Source organism: Doryrhamphus excisus, linkage group LG23 (genome assembly GCF_037039965.1).
Source record: "Doryrhamphus excisus strain RoL-2023G ecotype Guam linkage group LG23, RoL_Dexc_Guam_v1.1, whole genome shotgun sequence".
Taxonomy (NCBI): Eukaryota; Metazoa; Chordata; class Actinopteri; order Syngnathiformes; family Syngnathidae; genus Doryrhamphus; species Doryrhamphus excisus.
This window is the reverse complement of record NC_136379.1, coordinates 10,445,106-10,465,005: the sequence shown is the minus strand read 5'-3', so window position 1 is coordinate 10,465,005 and position 19,900 is coordinate 10,445,106. Positions and strand designations below refer to the sequence as shown.

The following is a 19,900-nucleotide window of genomic DNA, read 5'->3' as shown; positions in this document are numbered from 1 at the left end:
CCTGCACCTCCCAGGCAACCCCTGCTAGAAGAAACAAACTATATGGGTCAGTAATGGTTCAATGTAAAGCATATATGTTTGTTTTTTTAAGGTTGTTGTAGCTAAAAGGGAATGGAAAAATACCCCACACTTTTAGCAAGTCCACAAGACACCTGAATGAGAGACATTCTATACAGTGAAAAAACCCTAACACGAAAATAAAAAGCTTTTCAAAATCCCTGGAGGCTTTGAGCACCGCAGCGCTGCTTTGAGTCAATGTCCTTGACATGAGAATGCTGGGCCTTCCTTGCTCCATGGCACAGACACCAACATGGGGACAAAAGACACCATTACAGTAGGCATCCGCATCCTTCATCTTAACAACAACCTTTTTTGTCTCTGGACTTCTCTAGAATCCGGTATAGCCTCTATGATTTTCACCAATATTCTGTTGGGACGTGCTGCATGCATGGCACTCGTTTCAGAAGACATCTTCAGGAACAACTTCCAAAGCACTGCCACACCAAAGGGAGTGGGATAACATTTAATGGAAACGTTCTCAAGTCTTGACAAGACAGTCAGCAAACCAGGATTTAGTTTTTGGTATTTATTGAAAACTTTGTTCGAGCCAATTCTCATCCTGCGCTCTTTCAAGCAGCCGTCTTGGGCCTGCGGCACACCCTGAAAGACAGCAGACACTCAAAACAAGTGGTTCCAAATGAGTGCAGACATTGATTTTCTACAGGAAGTACCTGCACCAACTGGGCTGCGATCATCATCGGTCCAAATGTCTTGGAGACAAACGTTCTGCAAGAGACGCCGCCTTTTCAGGGTTCATCCTGCAATGACAACACACATTTACTACCATACCCTCCGCTATCTTTCGTATTGATAAAACATTGAAAGGGGATTTCCCAAGTCCTTGGTCCAGTTTGCGTGAAGGATTTCCAGTTGGATGCTTGCGATAGCGGTCTTCCAGGGGTCTCCTTTGTTTGCACTGGCATGCTTGAGGAAATGCTTTATACTGAGAATGGAGGATCATTTGTCTTCATTTTACACTGACAAAAGTTCTTAGTAATAGTTTTGTCTATTGTATGTCAAAGTTGCTTACTTAGATCAGACACGTGCTTACTCAGGGCAAAAGGATCTCCTTTTTAAAAAGGTTCAGCTGGCAAAAATTGGATCAAAATTTTGATTGGCAAGGGAGCAAAGGTCTTGCCGTGGGAGTTTTCTTGTGTTGCCTTTTTGCCAAATTTAGATAGAATGAAAAGGCACATTCCATTTGTCTTAAGTCCTTTGAGGGAAAACGCTGTCTTGAATGGAGTGACGATTGTAATACAGGACAGTCAAAGTAGTTTACAGATGAGAAACAAAGAGGTTTGCTTTGCTTACCAGCTGTGGACTATGGGATCTTGTAGGATAGGAGCTTGCATTTGGCTGCCTTTGGTTATGTCGTAGCATGCCATCAAATGGCTCTAGGACGATGGATCCATTTCCGAGGGAACTACATTGGAACATTTTGACAGTGACATTCGCCTAACACAGAAGTGACGAGTCGGAATCACATTTCTTTTTTCAGTCAACTCAGGCTCCAGAGCAGACTCAGCAACTGAACAGAGAACTCGATAAACGGGATGGTTCACTTAGTCAACATTCACGCGGTAGGTTCCCAGTCTTTGGTCTTGTTGGAATATTGATGCCATTGCTCAGTGGTGAGGGTACAACTAAAAGCTTTATTGGTGGAGGAAAAGCCAGACTTTTAGGGCATTGCAGGTACTAAAATCACTGAATGTACAAAAACACTCCGTTACTGAACTTTAGGACTAAAAAATGCAAATCAAATGTTAACACAAAAAATGGGGAAAGTCAAAAGATACAATTGAAAGCTAAGCTTTATATTTCACAGGTTTAGACATGGTGACTTGTTTTGTCAGCGACCCCCCCACAAGGCGCTGAGCGGTGCCCAAAGATTTAACATGTATTTTTAGGGAAACTTCCATGTCCATTTTAGTATCTGTTGCGAGCCATGCCTCTGTCGCCTCGACTTCCTCCACGGCCGCCGCGCGGCCCTCCACGGCTCGAGCCGTATGGATCGCGAGGAGGGTATACTCTCTCGACAGGGGGAGCGGGCCCCCTCTCCTGCCTACCCATTCGCTCTCCTCGGGGAGGTGGATACGGGTCACTCCGACTGCTGTTGTAACTGTCACGGCCGCCATAGCCATCCCGGGAACTGCCACCATAGTCATCGTAACGACTGCTTCCGCTGCCCCCACCGAAGGACGGTGGGGGGCCCCGTGAAGGTGGGCCGCTGCGAGAGTTACCTGCAGGGTCAACGGGTCAGGTAATTGGAAAGGTTCAATTTGACACATTGTTTTTGTTCCTGCAAGGTTTGGTGCTCATTCGTTGTCATTACATGGAACTCTGTGACTAAGCAATTGAACAGGTGGCCATGGATGCATGTCCCACCTTGTGTTGGAACAGGTTTGTTGCAAATATCTATGGCTGCTAAACATCCAGGTACATGGAGCGCTTGAGCAATATCATTGATTTCAGAGGCCACTTTTCCTTTTAGAGCTCCAAGTGTTCTTTGGTGGTTATTTGTGAGGAAACTCCTTGAGGGAGTGCTTATTCTGGTCTGTGGACACTTCCAAGGACGTCTGATGCTTCCTAAGTGTAGTCATCTCTGGCCATCTTAACTATTCTGCAATATTGTTGAGGCACGTTTATTTTTTGAGGCAAATAGTGGTGCCAATGCTTGGACAGCTAGTTTCTGGTCAAAACATTTGATAAGTTTAGTGAATGCCAGTTTCCTTTGGGTTGTTCTTTTGCAGCTCCTCTTCGTGCCATTGTCTCATTGTACCTGTGTGGAAATATCTTACCGTAACCATCAAATGAATCCCGGTATGAGCCGCCACCGCTTGGGCGGTCCATGTAGCTCCTGGACTCTCTGCCTCCACCATCACGATCGCTGCAAGAGAAAAAAAAATGTGGGATTTCTCCCAAGCTTTTTGATAAAAGTGAAACTCCTACCTGTAGCCTCTTGACATTGAGCCATAATCATCTCTGGAACTTGGGTAGTCGCGGTATGAAAAATCTCTGGGAGGCGGTCCATAGTCCCTTGAATCTCTTGAGCTATAATCTCGACTGGAGTAGCTGTCAAAAATATGTTGAATTCAAAATTGGAATTGGTGGCCAAATGTACTACCGCAGTCCAAAAGGGGCCTACCTGTCTTTTGAGTTATAGTGGTCATCTCTAGGTGATGGATAGTCATCCCTCCTGGACATAGAGTCTCGGCGAGGGGGTGGGCCATAGGGGTCCCTGTCCCTTGACATGGGGGCTGAAAATTGATAGTGACACCAAACATGAAAATGTCGCCCAAAACATTTTGAAGGCAATCATTGGGGGGGGGGGGGGGGGCTTACGTCTGCTCATCTTTGGTGGGGGACCTCCATTGCGCATAGGAGGTCCTCTCTTCATCCCCTTAAAGAAGGGTTCTCCACCATCATCATAGTAGTCTGGAAGCAAAACAAACTTGATGGACATGCTTAAGAGGAAAAACAAAATTTTTCAACTACCTACCTCTGGATGGTGGGCCCCTCATACCACCCCTGGATCCACGGATGCCCCGAGGCGGGCCACGACTGCGGGAGTGCATGGGTGGTCCTCGTCTGCCCCCCGACTCAAATTGAGGTTTGGTAGCTTGCTCCACCTTGATAGGCTTGCCATCAAGAGACTGGAGGACGATGGCGGCGACACAATGACTATCAAGGCCAATGTCATTTTTACACCCTGTCCTGTAAAAACCTGTACCTTTCCATTCATCTCTCGTGCCGCGTCCTTCGCGTCAGCCGGGCTTTCATATGTCACAAATGCAAAGCCCCTGGACTTGTTGGTTTCACGATCTTTCATCAAAAGAACTGGAAGGTAGAAATGAAGGGTGAGAACAGAGCAAGGATGATGCAGGCTACTTGCACTTTCAGTTAGACATGCGGGATGTAGGCTTCTTACTCATGTTCCACATTTGCCAGCACTTCATTATCAATATTGTCCGGTACTTATATCCATGCTGATATTCCAGCAGCATTTCACAAGTAAACTGTGCAAAATAGGACAAATGTCAATTATACAAAAGGGCCATATTTTATGTCAAGTCACAAAACCATGACCAAATTGAAGGAAGAGTCCCAACTTCCCGGCCTAAGAATTTATAGCAAATGCAGCCATTTTTCAGATTATGTGAAACGCTGTCTGGCAGGATGCAATGTAGAGTGACTTTATTGTGAAGGCTGGACATGTGCCGCTTTGTCTTTGAGCTGTTGATGGCTCTGTTAGGATGAGATGACAATGTGTGCTGATGAAAAGTGCCTCCTGAGCTTCCTTTCATCACGTTCGGCCAGTCAAGGTCATCAGACATCCCGACTACAAACCACACAACACAAACTTTACAAAATACAAAAGAATAATGGATGCTGTTGCAGACAGCTCTGCATCAACCATCACTAGTAATGTGAACTTCATAGTGTTGCTTTCACGGTTAACTCGTTTTTTCCCCACCACATTATCTGTGGCTAGTAAGAAGTCTATTAGACCTCGTATTTCCCTCATTATTGTTTGATAGTGGGTATAGTTTTAAGTGTACTTAAAACTAAAAGCAAGTGACTTTCATGTTTTACATGAAGCAAAATGTAATGTTAAATCACATTAGGTTGTGAACCAACTAAATCACTAACAACCAAAACTAATACAATAAGACAATAAAGGGCAATTTAATATATTACACAATGGACTGTGTAAATGGAAATCAGAATCAGCCCATGGGCGCCTGGATTCACAATCATGTAGAAAAATGAGATCACGGGCCGATCTTCAGGCGATTCCTCCAACTACTCAAAACGAGGCTGAGCAGTTGGACTTTCCGCCCGCCTTGTGCTCCCTGAACTGCGGCTGCAATGGACACCGATAGTGTCGCCACCTAGCTGGGCATATACTTGGCGTTCCTTCGAATTGATTATGGTTTCCTTTATAGCCGTTTATCAAGTTGGAAATATAATCTTTCTCTACTCACGTTCAGCAATCCTGCCATATTTGCCGAAGTACTGCTCCAGGGCCTTCTCGGTGGTCTCGGTGTTCAGCCCACCGATAAACAGCTTCCCCGGTCGGTCTGCTTCTGCCATGTTGCAAAATAAAATCCTCCTGAAACATGAAACGATAAACTGTATGAGTCAATCAAGTATTATTGTTCGCGTGGAAACAATACAGCACGTGAAATTGTGTTACGGAGTTATTTTTTAGACATTTGGCACCGTACCGTCGATTGTTGAATGCGCAAAATGGCGATTACCGCGCTCCCCAGATTCGAAGCGTGTTTTCTTCTCGCTTACGAAGCGTACCAGACGAATACGAATCTTCACTCGAACACTTGGTGTGTTTTAAATGACGCCCAAATCTCTGTACAAATGCCACTTAGGTGTAACAACAAGACGGATGTAGCCACAAAAGACCACACTCGTGTAGAGGACAGATGTCCGCCCCTTGAAGTCTTCTCTTCTTTTGTTGTGATAGCAAGCAAGCGAATACAGAAACTATCTGTCGCCATCTACCTGTCAGGAGGAAGTAGTGCATTATCCAATGTGTTAGATGTGCAACTTTAATAAAATGCATGTTTATATAGACGGCAATGAAATAATATCCACAAATCACTATAATCTTCCTTTATTTTCAGACGCTTTTAAAAGCATTTCCTAGCCTTGCCCGACAGGAACCTTATTTCATGTATTGTTCACACTGCAACAGGACATCGATTATGACATTTATTTCATACACAAATAAAAAAGTGATCCTTTCTAACGGGCGTCAAAAAATGCAAAACGTTCCCTGGACGGCTTTTGTATATAAACCACCGGCCCTGGGAGCGGTGCTTTGGCATCGAGGTTCCCCTTCTTATCTCTCAAACATGAAAGCATGACATATCAAAAGCATGCATATTTTGACTACGCATGTATACGCAGGACTTTAAAATATTTACAGGCAAAAGTGTTTCTTTCGTTGTCACTGTCGTACATTTTTACTTCCGGTTGCTGATCAAGTCAGTTCCGCGTTTTTCGTGGAAGAACGTCACCACTGATGATGCCAGGCAGTGGGGGTGGGCGATTGGTATCGGCTTGATACCAAGTACATACAGGTACAGTATTGCCGATACCATATTATGTTCTTTTTTTGTTGCTATGTTTATAATCTGAGACAAACACAGGACATATATTTTAACCAAACAAAAACAAACACACTGAATTGTCCCATCGTTCCGTTTTCTACCGCTTATCCTCCCTAGGGTGCAGTGCTGGAGCCTATCCCAGCTGTCTTGGGGCGAGAGGCGGGGTCCACCCTGGACTGGTGGCCAGCCAATCCCATTCCCAACCATTCCCACCCACATTCATACCTATGGACAGTTTGGAGTAAACATACAAACTCCACACAGAGTTTTTCCTGATCTCCTGACTGTGTGGCCTGCATGTGAACCACGAGGTCACCGTGCGACCCACACTGCATTGTGAACAATCTAATAATGTTTAATCTTTGATTTCAAGCAAGTTTTTGAATCAAATCTATGATGCTAAAGAATGAAAGGAATGCAACAACTCCTATTGGCTGTCGGTGCCCAGCTCCTGTGTCTGGACGCCATATTCACTGATACAATTCTTTTGAACAAAACAACAACAAATGTGTGCCCTGTGTACCAACTGGGATAGGCTCCAGCATAGCCTCACGACCCGAGTGAGGATAAGCAGTATAGAAAATGGACGGATGACAAATATCGATCTCTTGACAACAGTGGAGCATCTCAACCGATACTACTCCGGTGTCGATAATGACGGTGCTTGGATCGATCCGCCCACTTCTTCCAAGCAGGCAGACAGCAAAGCAACGCCAAGGAAAGCGTTGGTTGACGGTGCTGCGTTTGGAAGCTGCGTAACAAGCTCGTCCTTTTTACACAGGAAAAGACTAGAAATTTAACGCAGGGAGAAATTTGGCGACCGGAGAATAAGATGAGAAGGCGAATAGAGTTGGGTTTGGGGCTACTTTGCTTGCTAGTTTCGCATTTGTGTCCATGCTCGGCGTTCTATCTTCCGGGTTTAGCCCCTGTTAGCTTTTGCGAAGAAGGCAAAGGGGGAGAAGATTGCCAGGTATGAAGCCTTGATGAGACCCAGATGATATGTGTTATGTTCTGTTATTATATCGAGTTTCCTGCTGAATGTGGAGGTGTGACTCGTTTGTGTGATTTTTGTCGCTAGCTAATGTCAGCCATTCCCCTAGGCCCCGTCTATCGCCTGCAAACAGCAAGAGCATTGTGCTCGCTATGCTAGCTGGATTTGTTGCAGGTTTTGACGTTGAGCTGTCAGTACTTTTACCGTACTACTAAATACATTGACCTGGTGGAAACAACCGCTGATAGCAGCAAACACAGTATTGTTGGAACATGTAAACGATGATCACTATTTGACAACTGTGCTGCTTTTCGGACAAGTTGAATGTGCAAGTGACGTGAAACTTGTGGCGCCCGTCTGCACCAAATGAACCATAGCATCGACCTGTCTTTCCTAACAGACCGAGATCCAGCTGTTTGTCAATCGCTTGGATTCAGTGGAGTCAGTCTTGCCTTATGAATACGACGTGTAAGTGCGCCTTTATGTCCTTTGTGCCTTCGTAAACATACAGTGGCCATCTGAGTAATCCTATATTCCCGATCTTGAATTGTTTAAAGCTTTGACTTTTGCAAGGATGCAAAGGAAATGAGGCCTTCTGAGAATCTTGGACAGGTGTTGTTTGGAGAACGCATCGAGTCTTCGCGGTACAAGGTGGGTGTCAAACCAAACTCTTGATTCTGTATTTGGTCCTTGGACCATATGTGCCAGTAGAGGGCCGAAGCACTGCAGGTTTTTTCTCCGGCAGGTGATTGAACGATGGGCTCCTTCCGCAAATTAAAGGAGGTGTTGATCACGAAAGTGACCGGCTGGAAAGAAAACCTGCACTGAATCCCCACCCACCTTGAGTTTGTTCATCTTCTATTGATTCAGTGTGACACCCCCTTTGCTTTTGCAGTTCAACTTCAAACAAGATGTCAAGTGCAAGCCTGTGTGCACAAAGACCTACAAGAAGGAGAGCCAAGAGGACGTAACCAAGCTGGACTTCCTTAAGATGGGAATGCAGCTCAACTATCAGCACCACTGGTGACTTGGTGACCTAGTCTAAGGATGACAACAGTGAGGAAAATAAGGACTTTTCTTTGAGTGGCACCACTGTTGTTTCAGGATTGTTGACAACATGCCGGTCACGTGGTGTTATGATGTGGAAGATAATCAGAAATACTGCAACCCGGGCTTCCCTATTGGCTGCCTGGTTACCAGTGAAGGCAGACCTAAGGATGCTTGTGTCATTAATGTGAGTTCTGATGATCCATCCTTTTTTGTTGAGTACACTCTCATAGAATTCCCTACAGAGACGCCATAAGGTGTTTGTGAGTTATGTTCCGATGAAGCAATATATGTTTCAGGCCGAGTTCAACAAGAAGAACACATTTTACGTGTTCAACCACGTAGACATCAAGATCACTTACCACAGTGGGGAGGCGGATGGATGGAGAGGAGCTCGGCTGGTTGCTGCCACCCTGGAGCCTAAGAGGTAAAGACTGCTGCTGGATATACGGGCTCAACGCAATGCACTCTGGGACACTGCTCAACTTGAACATGGAAAAACATCATCTTTTGTCCATTGTTAACTACCCACAGTGAAGTAAGCTTTTCACCTTCTTAACCTCATAGTACTGCATAACAAAGTTCAGTCCAGCTAGTCACCCGTGCCGTATCGAAATCATAGCCGTCATCAATAAAACAAAAGACTCCATTGATTAGATTCATTGCCATCTAATCTTCCTTCAAGCCCTGTTAAAGGCTAAACGTGTCATTTTTAACAGTCTTAATATTATGAGAAACAAGCAAAATAAGTGAAGGCAATGTAGGCTGATTAAAAGTTGTGCTACTATAGTCAAAATACTGCGAGGGGAGAAAATGTCAATGTTTGAAGGAGCATGCTGAACTCACCATGAACCGGCCTGAAAGGTGACCAGTTGACTTTGCACTCTATCCTTTTTGCTTTGTTGGGCACTTGTTAGGCACTTGAGCCATATTGGACTAAGCAGCCAGGACAGACTCGGGTAACTTGGGTGCCGCATTTTCGCTTCTATGGTTAGCGTATCTTTTCCATCACTCTGTGACAGCGTCATAAAAAAGGACGAGTAGAGCAATGGAGATCCTTTCCAAAGTGTTGTATGTTTTGCATTGAACAGCATCAAACACCCAGATGAGAACAACCCAAACTGTGAAGGTGGCACCCCGATGGAGGTACCTGGCCAGTTTGACAGCGATGTCTCCATCGTTTATAGCTACTCTGTCACTTTTGAGGTGAAGCCTTTCTACTCCCAATGTAAAGAAAAGCAGATCCACGTGTTGATGAATGTAGCTCTAATGGAAAATATTGACCTCCTTTTCTCAGGAAAACAATAAAATCAAGTGGGCTTCCCGGTGGGACTACATCCTGGTCTCAATGCCCCACACAAACATCCAGTGGTTTAGGTCAGTTTGCCGCCAAAACAGCATGTTCCCACACCGACTTTGGTACTTTGTGACACAAATGTGTGTGTGTGTGTGTGTCTCTGTCTCTGACAGCATCATGAACTCCTTGGTCATCGTCCTTTTCTTGTCTGGCATGGTTGCTATGATCATGCTGAGAACGCTGCACAAGGACATCGCCAGATACAACCAGGTGGACCAGGTAACAGCATTAAATATTTCCTACTTTGTCACATTTCATTTGGGACGGGAACGTCAAATCTGCTGTGAAGGCCTGAAGCATGGAGCTGTAAATGGCGGGATGAATTGGAGTCACTGCACACCCCCTTAGTCCACTTGGTGGAGGCTTGAACTTTGCCTTTTTACCACATGGGTGAAGCACTATGTTGGTGCTTTTGCTGTCCCCGCAGGAAGACGCCCAGGAGGAGTCTGGGTGGAAGCAGGTGCATGGGGATGTGTTCCGGCCACCCAGGAAAGGCATGCTGCTCTCCATATTCCTCGGACAGGGAACACAGATCTTCATCATGACCTTCATCACGCTGTGTAAGGAGCGGTGCTCATGACGGACTGGACCATTGTTCCGGTGTAGCCATACAATGTGACGGTGATGATGATGGACTGTCCTCCCTCTGTAGTCCTGGCCTGCCTGGGCTTCTTGTCTCCAGCCAACAGGGGCGCCCTGATGACGTGCGCCGTGGTCCTCTGGGTCTTGCTGGGCACCCCTGCTGGCTACGTGTCGGCACGCCTTTACAAAAGTAAGAGGGGAAAGTTGCTGTGCAAAATACAAGTTGGCGTGTGTTCATCTTGTCAACATTTTTTTCAGCTTTTGGAGGTGAGAAGTGGAAGACAAACGTCCTGTTGACAGCGCTCTTGTGCCCGGGGTTTGTTGACTGTCACAAAGTGTCTCTTAGGCGTTTCCCTTATAACTGCTGACTCTTCCTCAGGATTGTGTTTGCCGACTTCTTTCTGATGAACCTGATCCTTTGGGTGGAGGGATCCTCGGCAGCCATCCCCTTCGGGACCCTGGTGGCAATCCTGGCCCTGTGGTTTGGAATTTCCGTGCCGCTCACCTTCATTGGTGCCTACTTTGGCTTCAAGAAGGCTGTACGTATGGCGTAGGCTCCAGTTTTACACTTCTGATGAAAATGGCAAGAAAGCACATTTTGCACTGTTGGGTCTTAAGGAGGTTCTAAGTACAATGAAAATGCAAAAAGAAGAAATAGAAGTCAGATACATACATGTTTTGAGTAAGCACTTCATTCCAAACAAGCAAAGTGCGAAGCTCTTCATTCACGGTTTTATTGTGGGAAGTAGGGTTGGGCAATAAGGACCTTAGCAGGCATCACAATATTTTTGGGATGTATCACGACGATATCAAATTGAAATTCAGAATCAGAATGCCCTTAACAACTTCTGTGGGTGGCTTCTGTTCTCTATTTTATTAAAAGCACACCAGACCAGAACGCATCCACAAATTAGCCGCATCACCGCGAAGAAGCGCTTCGACAGAGTAAGACGCATCACTGCATCAGCCGCAGGGTTGAAGGCATGAGAAACTAGCAGTGCTTCTGCATTGCCAATTGGGCTATCGTATTGACTTGTTCCGTACTTCGTTCCTTGTTGTTTGGTCTAAAAGCCAAATCAAAAGCTTGTTGTCACTTTTGTGGTTGCACTGGAAACGTGCCTTTTGGCTTCCATGCAGGCAATCGAGCAACCGGTGAGAACCAATCAAATCCCTCGTCAAATTCCCGAGCAGTCGTTCTTCACCAAGCCCATCCCTGGAATAGTCATGGGGGGCATCCTGCCCTTTGGATGCATCTTCATCCAGCTCTTCTTCATCCTCAACAGCATTTGGTAAGTACCTAATGGCAGCAGTCCTCACCTTGTCTGCCTCATGTCTCTGCCTCATGTCTGCTTTTTTAAATGTGTTTATGGAAAGGTCCCATCAGATGTACTACATGTTTGGCTTCCTCTTCCTGGTTTTCATCATTCTGCTCATCACGTGCTCAGAGGCCACCATTCTGCTCTGCTACTTCCACTTGTGTGCTGAGGTACAAGATGCTAATGGCCAAATATAAAATCGAAGCTTGACTCCCATCTTCAATTGCATTCCTCATGTGTTCAGGACTATCACTGGTGGTGGCGTTCCTTCCTGACCAGCGGCTTCACTGCTGTCTACCTCTTCATATACGCAGTGCATTATTTTTTTTCCAAGCTGCAAATCATCGGCGCGGCCAGCACCTTCCTCTACTTTGGATATACCATGATCATGGTCCTCATCTTCTTCCTCTTCACAGGTGGGCCTGAAAGGGGCGTGCCCTTTTACTGGCACTCACCATTACTGTCAGGATCTCCATCCTGCTATGAGAGCAGGACTACCAGGAAGTAGTCACGTCCCTTGTCAAACAGTCACTCAGACCCACTATTATCAAACATTCAGCCTTTAAAATGTGCAGTCATTCTCACTTGGAAGGTGTTGCCCTCCATCATATTGGCATGTGTTGCTAAGATGTAGGACTTAGCATTATTGTGCGCGACCCCAGTGGATGGATGTGGGTGTGTGAATGTCTGTACACGCAAGCAAGCTGAATTGTGCAGGTGTGTGTGAAGGGTTGTTTTTGATGGAAAAGGAAAGTAAGAAAGCGACAGGAGGACCAAGGTCATCATACAAGTTGGGGGTGTATGACAGAGTTATCACTACAGTACATACGTCATGCCCACTGTACACGGAAGTACAGGATGCAATGTGAGGCTGATTAAAAGAGAAGCGTTGCTTCCTTTAATCCCTGTGCTTGGCTTGCACCACAAAAGGATGTACATAGTATTTAATGATCAGGATTTGATGCTGTCGATCCCAACTATCCATGAGTGAAATCGGCCGACAGCAATTCCGATCACATAGATGCAGTGTAAATGTTTAAAGGCACTGCTGGCTATATTACACCACACCGTCCTGTACCGCCACGTACTGTACTGTACCACACTGTACTGTACCGTACCATCCTGTCCTGTCCCGTGTCATCTTGTACTTGTATATGGGCCCCGCCAACCCGTTTAACCCGTGAGTGTGAAACGGTGTGATGTTGATGGATGGTGAGAGAGTGAATACTGAAAAGGGGTGGAGAATGGTGAATGCCTTGGCTGTGCAGTGAAGTGGGCGTGTCCTGAATGCATTGCTGCGATTGCTTCATTAGAGTGGAGTGGAGTGTGAGAAGGAAATGGAAAGAAGAAATTTGCAAACGAGCATACATTGGAAAGTACACATGCACGGCCAGTTTGGCTTTGCTAGCGGGGCCACAGCCCGCACACTCCAGAGGACCAAAGTGGAAGCGCATGCGTACGCGTAGCCTACCAACTAGTGTGAGTTGAAGCACGGATGCGAGCAATGCTTTTCTTGGCTTGTCTTGGTATTTGGAGGTGTTTTTCATTTACCTGTTGAAGCCTGACCGTATTGCAGGTTGGGGAATAACTCGCACCTGCTCGCACTAGCATACCGGCAGGTGAACCTGTACCGACTTACATCACTAGTACATCCCAATTGTTATTGTCATATTCAAGCATAGTTGACCAGGAAAATGTCCTGTATCTCCATCATAACATCATACATCGTGAAGTTCTTCTTAGGCTGACGAGTAACAAGATCTTCAAGCGCCATCTTGGGACTGTTGAATCCTTTTCTTTATTTGTGCCACTTAGTCTGCACAGGTCAAATAGTTATAATCTAATCCTTTTTTTTGGAACACGGTCTGGGTCCGCCTCCAAGATACCCCAGGATGACTGGTGTTTCTCAGCGAGATCGAGTAAAGCTGGCAAAAACATGTTGACGTTATCGCAACACCAAGCCGCTGGTGGTGGGGGGGGGTGAGATGTCAAAAGATTATCATAGAAGAAATTTTCCAAGGATCACTTCCACTCTTGAGCTAAATAATCCTAATCTCCCCTATTTCACCCCTCCAACCAAACCCCTTTCCCCCAACTTTTGGTGTCATCCTCATTCATGAGCAGGAAGATAAACGCAGAGCAGATTAGGACTGACTTCCTAACTTTAGCACAGTGTCTGCCAACAACATGATATTTGCTTGAAAACTCAGTGCTGCATATGACATGCAACTTGTAGCCGTATGTACAGATAGATATGAGATATGAAGCATCTTATAATAAGTCACATGACCAACGCACGTCCGAGCTCCCCACTTCACACTTCCCAGTTCCATGTTGCCACAAAATGGCTCAATGAAGAAAAGCGGAACAAGGGTCTTGTGAATGCATTCCCTGAAAGGTTGTGATGCTATGTAGTGTTGTACACTAGTTGTCCACTAGGGGCCAGTAATGTTGGCTTTTACTGGGGCTCTAACATTAGGAAGTGGAAAAGTGGTTTTCTATGCTCTAACTCCCCAAATATTCCACACACATCCAAGAATCCTACCTAGTGGAAATGGATGTACCACAGTGGGGTGTGGAAGCAATGAAGCTCATCCAGCAGGGCTTACTTTGCCGCCCTCAGTCTCCTCTTGGATGAAATGAGTTGTCATCCTCCGTTGTTGTTGATTGTTCATGTCTTTCCCCCCCCAGGTACAATCGGCTTCTTTGCATGCTTCTGGTTTGTAAATAAGATCTACAGCGTGGTCAAGGTGGACTAGACGACAAATGGAGTGAGAGTCAGACTTGAGTGGAAGCTGTCAGAAGGCCGCCCCTCCTCCGAGGCGTGGGTGTGTCATCCATGTGTTTTGAAGGACCAGAAGTGAGACATCATTAAATCACAAGACCCAAGAGCCGAGCCCGTCCTCTTTCTGTGCTTTAAACCTCTCTTGCTTTTTTTAAATGTTTTTTTCTCCCAGCGTTCACTTGACCCGATCATCTTCTTGTCTTAGTGAACAGATTTTGTTTTTTGGTGGCTTGTTTTTTGAAAGGTAATGTCTATTTAGATTTTCTATTCCATTACATGTCAAATGTTGGGGCTTTTCTATGGACTGTGAAGATGGGAGAAAAGCTAAGCGCTTGTACATATATTGTATAGATGCAAAGAAGGCTTTTAGCTACAGATTGGCCTTGCAATCCTGGACGATATCAGCGTGTAATTGTAGGGGAGACATTTTCTATGTCAACATTGAATCCAGTGGGAGGGGGTGTTTATTACGGCATGTTCCAAATTCACTGCTGATTATAAGAAGTGCATTGTTTGCAACACTGTTGTCACTCCATCTGATGTTTAGCAAATATATAATATGAATGTATTTCTACACCATGTATGATTCTTCCTTGTTGGCAGGTGTGTCCAAGGCTAGCGCCACAGCTTTTATCATCATCATCACAGCTACACAGCTTTGGCACCTTTACCGCTAGTTTCCCAACTGCCTCGCATAGTTTGGCTTCCAGTGAATGAGCTGAAAAGGTAACGGCACAAAGACCCTTGGACACCCCTGACCTACGTATTTATTACATAGAATGTCCTGCATATACAAAAGCCAATGCTTCAATTTAGATTGGATGTTTTTGTATAAAAGTACACGTAACTCTTAACCATAAATAGAAATCACTCTCACAAGACATTTTGAGGGGAACCGGGGAAATGATGGCAGACAAAATGAGAGAATACATAGAAAATCAGCCTTACAACGAAGCAGTACATGGTGCTGTTCCGATTCAGCAAGTGTACAATGAGGTCTAGAAGAACAGCATGAATAAACAAACAGCCCATAATGTCTGTCAGCAGGTGCTTTACCAACATCAATACGCAAGTTTTCCTTTAAAGGGGACCCATTGTGCGTTTTCCACTTGTTCTGCTGCAGGAGCCGGACTTGCTTATATGGGCGTGCCTGGGTACGCTCTGCTGCATTCTTGTTAATTTAGTGAAAGTAAGAACTTGTCTGTAGCATTATAGAGTGTGCATGCATCCAAATGACAAGCTCACCCATGTCTGGAACACGGCCAGTCCCGTGTAATTTGTACATGACCCCATTTCCACTACCGATGTGCACAGATTGTCCGCACTCTGTACAATGTGCTACCCTCGCATCCGGCTTCTCAACTCCACGGTACCAGAGTGCCTCTGACAAAGTGTCCGGCAATCAGTGCTGCTCCTGGGTGAGGTGGAGGCATTTGCCCTGACATCGGGCTTCTCCTGAGCGCCACTGCACCAGCGTCGAGTTCATACACGGTAAGTCAGGGGTCTCCAGCCAGTAGGTCTCCAAAGGGTTCATTAGCAACTCCTACACCCACTAAAATTGGGAGTGTGGCCAATCACTGTGGAGTGGGCATATGGCTGGAATAAAACACACCCTTTTGGAAATCCAGCTGCAGTATGTGTTGATTCTTGAAGCTCTAGAAATGTTTATGTGTAGCTGCTCTATATCGCAATACAAAGGGCCCTGACTGAGCATGGGACTAATAATGGTGTGACCTTGGCTTGATGACAAGACAGCTCAATTACACGTGCCAGGTATTGAAAATGGGAAACTACATTTGTCAAAATTAGCAATTTAGCATTGAAGTAGGAAAATAAAACCCCGATATGTACACCCCGTTTGCTACAAGACCTTGTGGGCAAATGATTACCGTTCATTTTTGACCTTGAAATCAGTGGCAGAGCTCGGGAGGGGGGGCACTACTGGCCATCTAGACTGCTCGGGTACGAGCTTATTGTCCGGCCTATGTGAGCAACGCCCCTTTGGCCACCCCAGGAATCCTGTCATCATCATGAAAAGCATCATTGAAAATCAGCCATCTTTCTGTGATGTTCTGATGAAAAAAGTCATCCCATAATGCTTCTTGCTTTGGGGGGTAGAAAGAAAGCTGTCATGCCGTCTGATGTGTCCTTTGAAGCTACAGTCTGCTGCTTTTAGGAACACCTTGCACTGTAAAGCAAGCTTAGCCAAACTGAAGGTTAGGGGTTAGTGGGTTGCCTATCCCGACCTCCTCGTGAGTTTGTGTACAGTATGTGTGTGTTCCATGGAAACACTGGCTATGGTGTATTGTAACACGTGTTGCTCTCATTTTGGACATTTGGTCGTAACGTAAGCAACATTTCCATTTAAAGACATGAAATGAGGCCAAGTAAAGTCCCTTTCGCACAATGAGTCGTCCCGAGGCGCTTGGACACTACTTAACGTCACAGCCCAGTCCAAGGCTTCATTTGCTTGCATGCTCAAGCAGATTTACGCCGGCACGCCGTGAGCTCAGCAAAGACAATCAAAAGCAAACGATGACAATGCTGGATCCCTGCAGCAGATTGACATCTGTAGAGGCAGACTGTAAGGCTGCCTAAACTAAATGCTTTGGTGCGGTTCACTTAGCATTCACGCTGGTATGTTCCAAAGCAGAATGGTGCCTGCTGGCTGGGATCCGTAGGATATTTAGTATTTTGCTATACGTAGCAGCTTCCATTTCACAAATAGCTTCTAAAGCACACGTTTAAATTCACATTACTGTTGTCTCTCACAAACAGATCCTGGCAGTGAGACAGAACTTGCAATGCAGCTCATCTTCCTGTGTCATTTCTGCATGCTTTCTGCTGCCATTTTAACACTGCTCTGTTTGTGTATGGTGTGCACCAGGGTTTGGACCATTGTGCTCCCACTGACCAAATGAAGCATACGAGAGCTCCTATCAGGACACGTGTGAACCCACTCTAAGTAGTGTCTAGACTTTTACAAGTAGGGGTCGAGTCTAGTTTAGTCGAGAGACGAGTTTACAACATAAGACTAATCACTGGACTCCAAGGTCAAGGTTCCCACACCCAAAACCCCTAAAGGTACAATCATGTACTTTAGACCCTCAGCACCAAGGGGCACCTCAAACAAATGTTCTCACACAGACAGTCCCACAGTAGCCATTGTCAGGTTTGTCTTACTCGGGGAGTTCTATGTATTTGGGCTTCCCGTGGGCCACGGGCTCCCTGTCTGAGCTGACGCTGGTCGAGGTGGTCTCCTTGCGGCTGTCCCTGGATCTCCTCTCAAATGTGGGAGAAGATGACGTGGTGCACTCCTCCCACGTCTGCATGGGAAAGACCCTGGCGGCCAGGCTGGGCGGGTGAGCCTGCGCCCCAGAGCAACGCCCCTCCCCAGCCACTGTGGTGAGGCAAGTCTCGGCGGCTGAGCTCTGGCTGGGGCGGCCCTGCTTGCAGAGCATCCCACACAGCAAGGCGAGGAACTCCTTCCTCACGCTGCGGTGCATGTATCCGTAGATGTACGGGTGCAGACAGCACTGTAGAAAGAAGAGCACAAGGGCCAGAGAGGACAGCCAAGGGGGGACGTCTGCTCTGGCGCTCATGGATATGGTGTTCAGGACACTGTAGGGCCCCATGCTGAGGATGTAAGAGGCCATGATCACAAAGACCACACGTGCCGCCTTGCAGTGGTAGTGGAAGCGTCGGTGCCTCGCACGAGCCGGGTAACCCTTAGCCGAGTACGGGTTGTTCGGTGAGCTTGCCTGCTGGGGTTGGGCTCCCTGGAATTCCTGGGGGCAAGCGTGGGAGTGGGATCTTGTCTGTATGGGGTGCACAAGTGCGTTCTGCCTCCGGGCGGCTCGGAACACCATCCAGTAGCACCCCAGCATGACGAGGACTGGAAGCCAGAAGGAGAAGGTGGCCACCACAATGGAGTAGGACAGGCTGTAGGACCACACCACTGAGCACATCTTGTGATGCTGGTTAAAGTCAATGGTGCCCCAGCCGTACAGCGGGGGCGTGCTCTGCAAGAAGCTGAGCACCCAGGTGGACACGATCAGGTTGGTGCCCAGGTGAGGGGTCATACGGGTGGGGTAGGACAGAGGGTGGATGATGGCGAGGTAGCGGTCCACAGAAACCACGATGATGGTGTTGACGCCGGCAAACGCAAAGAGATGCATGAGCACCACCAAAGCTTGGCACAGCCGGGCATCCAGGGGCCACACCCCCGGCACGGTGGCCGCGATGGCAAATGGCATGACCAACACGGTCTGGAGGAGGTCGGCCAACAGCAGGTTGAGGACAAAGCGATTGGCCACATGCAGGAGCTGGGGTTTCCGTTGGAACACCAGCAGGACGATGACGTTCCCGAACAAGGACACGCACACGATGAGGGAGATTAGCGCCATCTTGAGGATGCTGTTGGTCCACGCCACACCCCGGCTGACCAAGCCGGACTGCGAGTCCCCGGGAGTGTCAGTTACGTTGGGGACCAGGGCAGGTGCTTGAGAGGTCGTCATTGTTGGGACGGTCACTTCATTGTGTTTTACTTCCTTAGCTTTGGGAGAAGAGGGCCTTTCTCCCGCGGTCCAAAAACCCGTGGCCAGTTAGAAACGCCGCAGTTTGTCTGTTGCTTTACACGACCACAACGTATTTCAGTCTATTTCAGTCGTATACTACTGCCTGTGTACACCTGTACAGCTATACTGCTATAGTCCGATACTGCTATACTCCTTGCCTTCGCCTACTATACTCCTGTTCCTGTACAACTATAACATTATACTCCTATATTTGTATACTCCTGTACTCCTATAGTTACAGTATATGCAACTATACTCCTACACAACTATCCTCTAGCCATATAGTCCTATAGTCCTACAGTCCTATAGTGTGGCCCTATAGGCCAATAGGCGTATAGTCATATTGTCCTATAGTCCTACAGTCGTATAGTCATATTGTTCTATTGTCGTATAGTCCTACAGTCGTATAGTCATATTGTTCTATTGTCGTATAGTCCTACAGTCGTATAGTCATATTGTTCTATCGTCGTATAGTCCTACAGTCGTATAGTCATATTGTTCTATCGTCGTATAGTCCTACAGTCGTATAGTCATATTGTTCTATCGTCGTATATAGTCCTACAGTCGTATAGTCCTACAGTCGTATAGTCATATTGTTCTATCGTCGTATAGTCATATTGTTCTATCGTCGTATAGTCCTACAGTCGTATAGTCATATTGTTCTATTGTCGTATAGTCCTACAGTCGTATAGTCATATTGTTCTATTGTCGTATAGTCCTACAGTCGTATAGTCATATTGTTCTATTGTCGTATAGTCCTACAGTCGTATAGTCATATTGTTCTATCGTCGTATAGTCCTACAGTCGTATAGTCATATTGTTCTATTGTCGTATAGTCCTACAGTCGTATAGTCATATTGTTCTATCGTCGTATAGTCCTACAGTCGTATAGTCATATTGTTCTATCGTCGTATATAGTCCTACAGTCGTATAGTCTTATAGTTGCATAGTCCAACAGTCGTCCTGTATAGTCCTATACCTATAGTCCTATAGTCCTATAGTCCTATAGTCCTATAGTCCTATAGTCCTATAGTCCTATAGTCCTATAGTCCTA

The 19,900-nt window shown here is 46.3% G+C and overlaps 3 protein-coding genes across 6 annotated transcripts; 1 reads left to right on the top strand and 2 right to left on the bottom strand.

Moving 5' to 3' along the window:
* Positions 1–509: 509 nt before the first annotated feature.
* Positions 510–5,578, bottom strand: rbmx (RNA binding motif protein X-linked). 4 transcript variants are annotated; one of them, XR_009121255.2, is made up of 10 exons: positions 5,289–5,572; positions 5,046–5,173; positions 3,791–3,897; positions 3,560–3,713; positions 3,403–3,495; positions 3,206–3,317; positions 3,010–3,132; positions 2,859–2,947; positions 732–818; positions 510–660 (listed from the first exon to the last, which is right to left on the bottom strand). XR_009121255.2 is itself a non-coding variant. In XM_078788392.1 (10 exons), exons 2-10 carry the CDS (start codon positions 5,061–5,063, stop codon positions 1,987–1,989), a joined length of 1,098 nt encoding a protein of 365 aa, XP_078644518.1. In that variant the 5' UTR covers positions 5,064–5,173; positions 5,289–5,578; the 3' UTR covers positions 1,693–1,986. The 4 variants fall into 4 exon arrangements, 3 of the variants coding, with proteins under 3 accessions (XP_078644518.1, XP_057920089.1, XP_057920088.1); XM_078788392.1 differs by lacking the exons at positions 510–660; positions 732–818 and adding exons at positions 1,693–2,300; positions 3,989–4,076 and having other exon boundaries at positions 5,289–5,578; XM_058064106.2 differs by lacking the exons at positions 510–660; positions 732–818 and adding an exon at positions 1,693–2,300 and having other exon boundaries at positions 5,046–5,193; positions 5,289–5,573.
* Positions 5,579–6,858: 1,280 nt separating this feature from the next.
* On the top strand, positions 6,859–15,303 carry tm9sf5 (transmembrane 9 superfamily protein member 5). Its single transcript, XM_058064103.2, has 17 exons — positions 6,859–7,161; positions 7,583–7,650; positions 7,740–7,833; positions 8,078–8,205; positions 8,287–8,416; positions 8,529–8,656; positions 9,321–9,435; positions 9,527–9,606; positions 9,700–9,805; positions 10,014–10,146; positions 10,239–10,358; positions 10,427–10,484; positions 10,548–10,707; positions 11,306–11,457; positions 11,543–11,654; positions 11,729–11,900; positions 14,176–15,303. Exons 1-17 carry the CDS (start codon positions 7,024–7,026, stop codon positions 14,241–14,243), a joined length of 1,962 nt encoding a protein of 653 aa, XP_057920086.2. The 5' UTR covers positions 6,859–7,023; the 3' UTR covers positions 14,244–15,303.
* On the bottom strand, positions 14,724–19,389 carry gpr101 (G protein-coupled receptor 101). The gene has a single exon (XM_058064104.2). The coding sequence runs from the start codon at positions 18,784–18,786 to the stop codon at positions 17,449–17,451; it is 1,338 nt and encodes a 445-aa protein (XP_057920087.2). The 5' UTR covers positions 18,787–19,389; the 3' UTR covers positions 14,724–17,448.
* Positions 19,390–19,900: the final 511 nt, after the last annotated feature.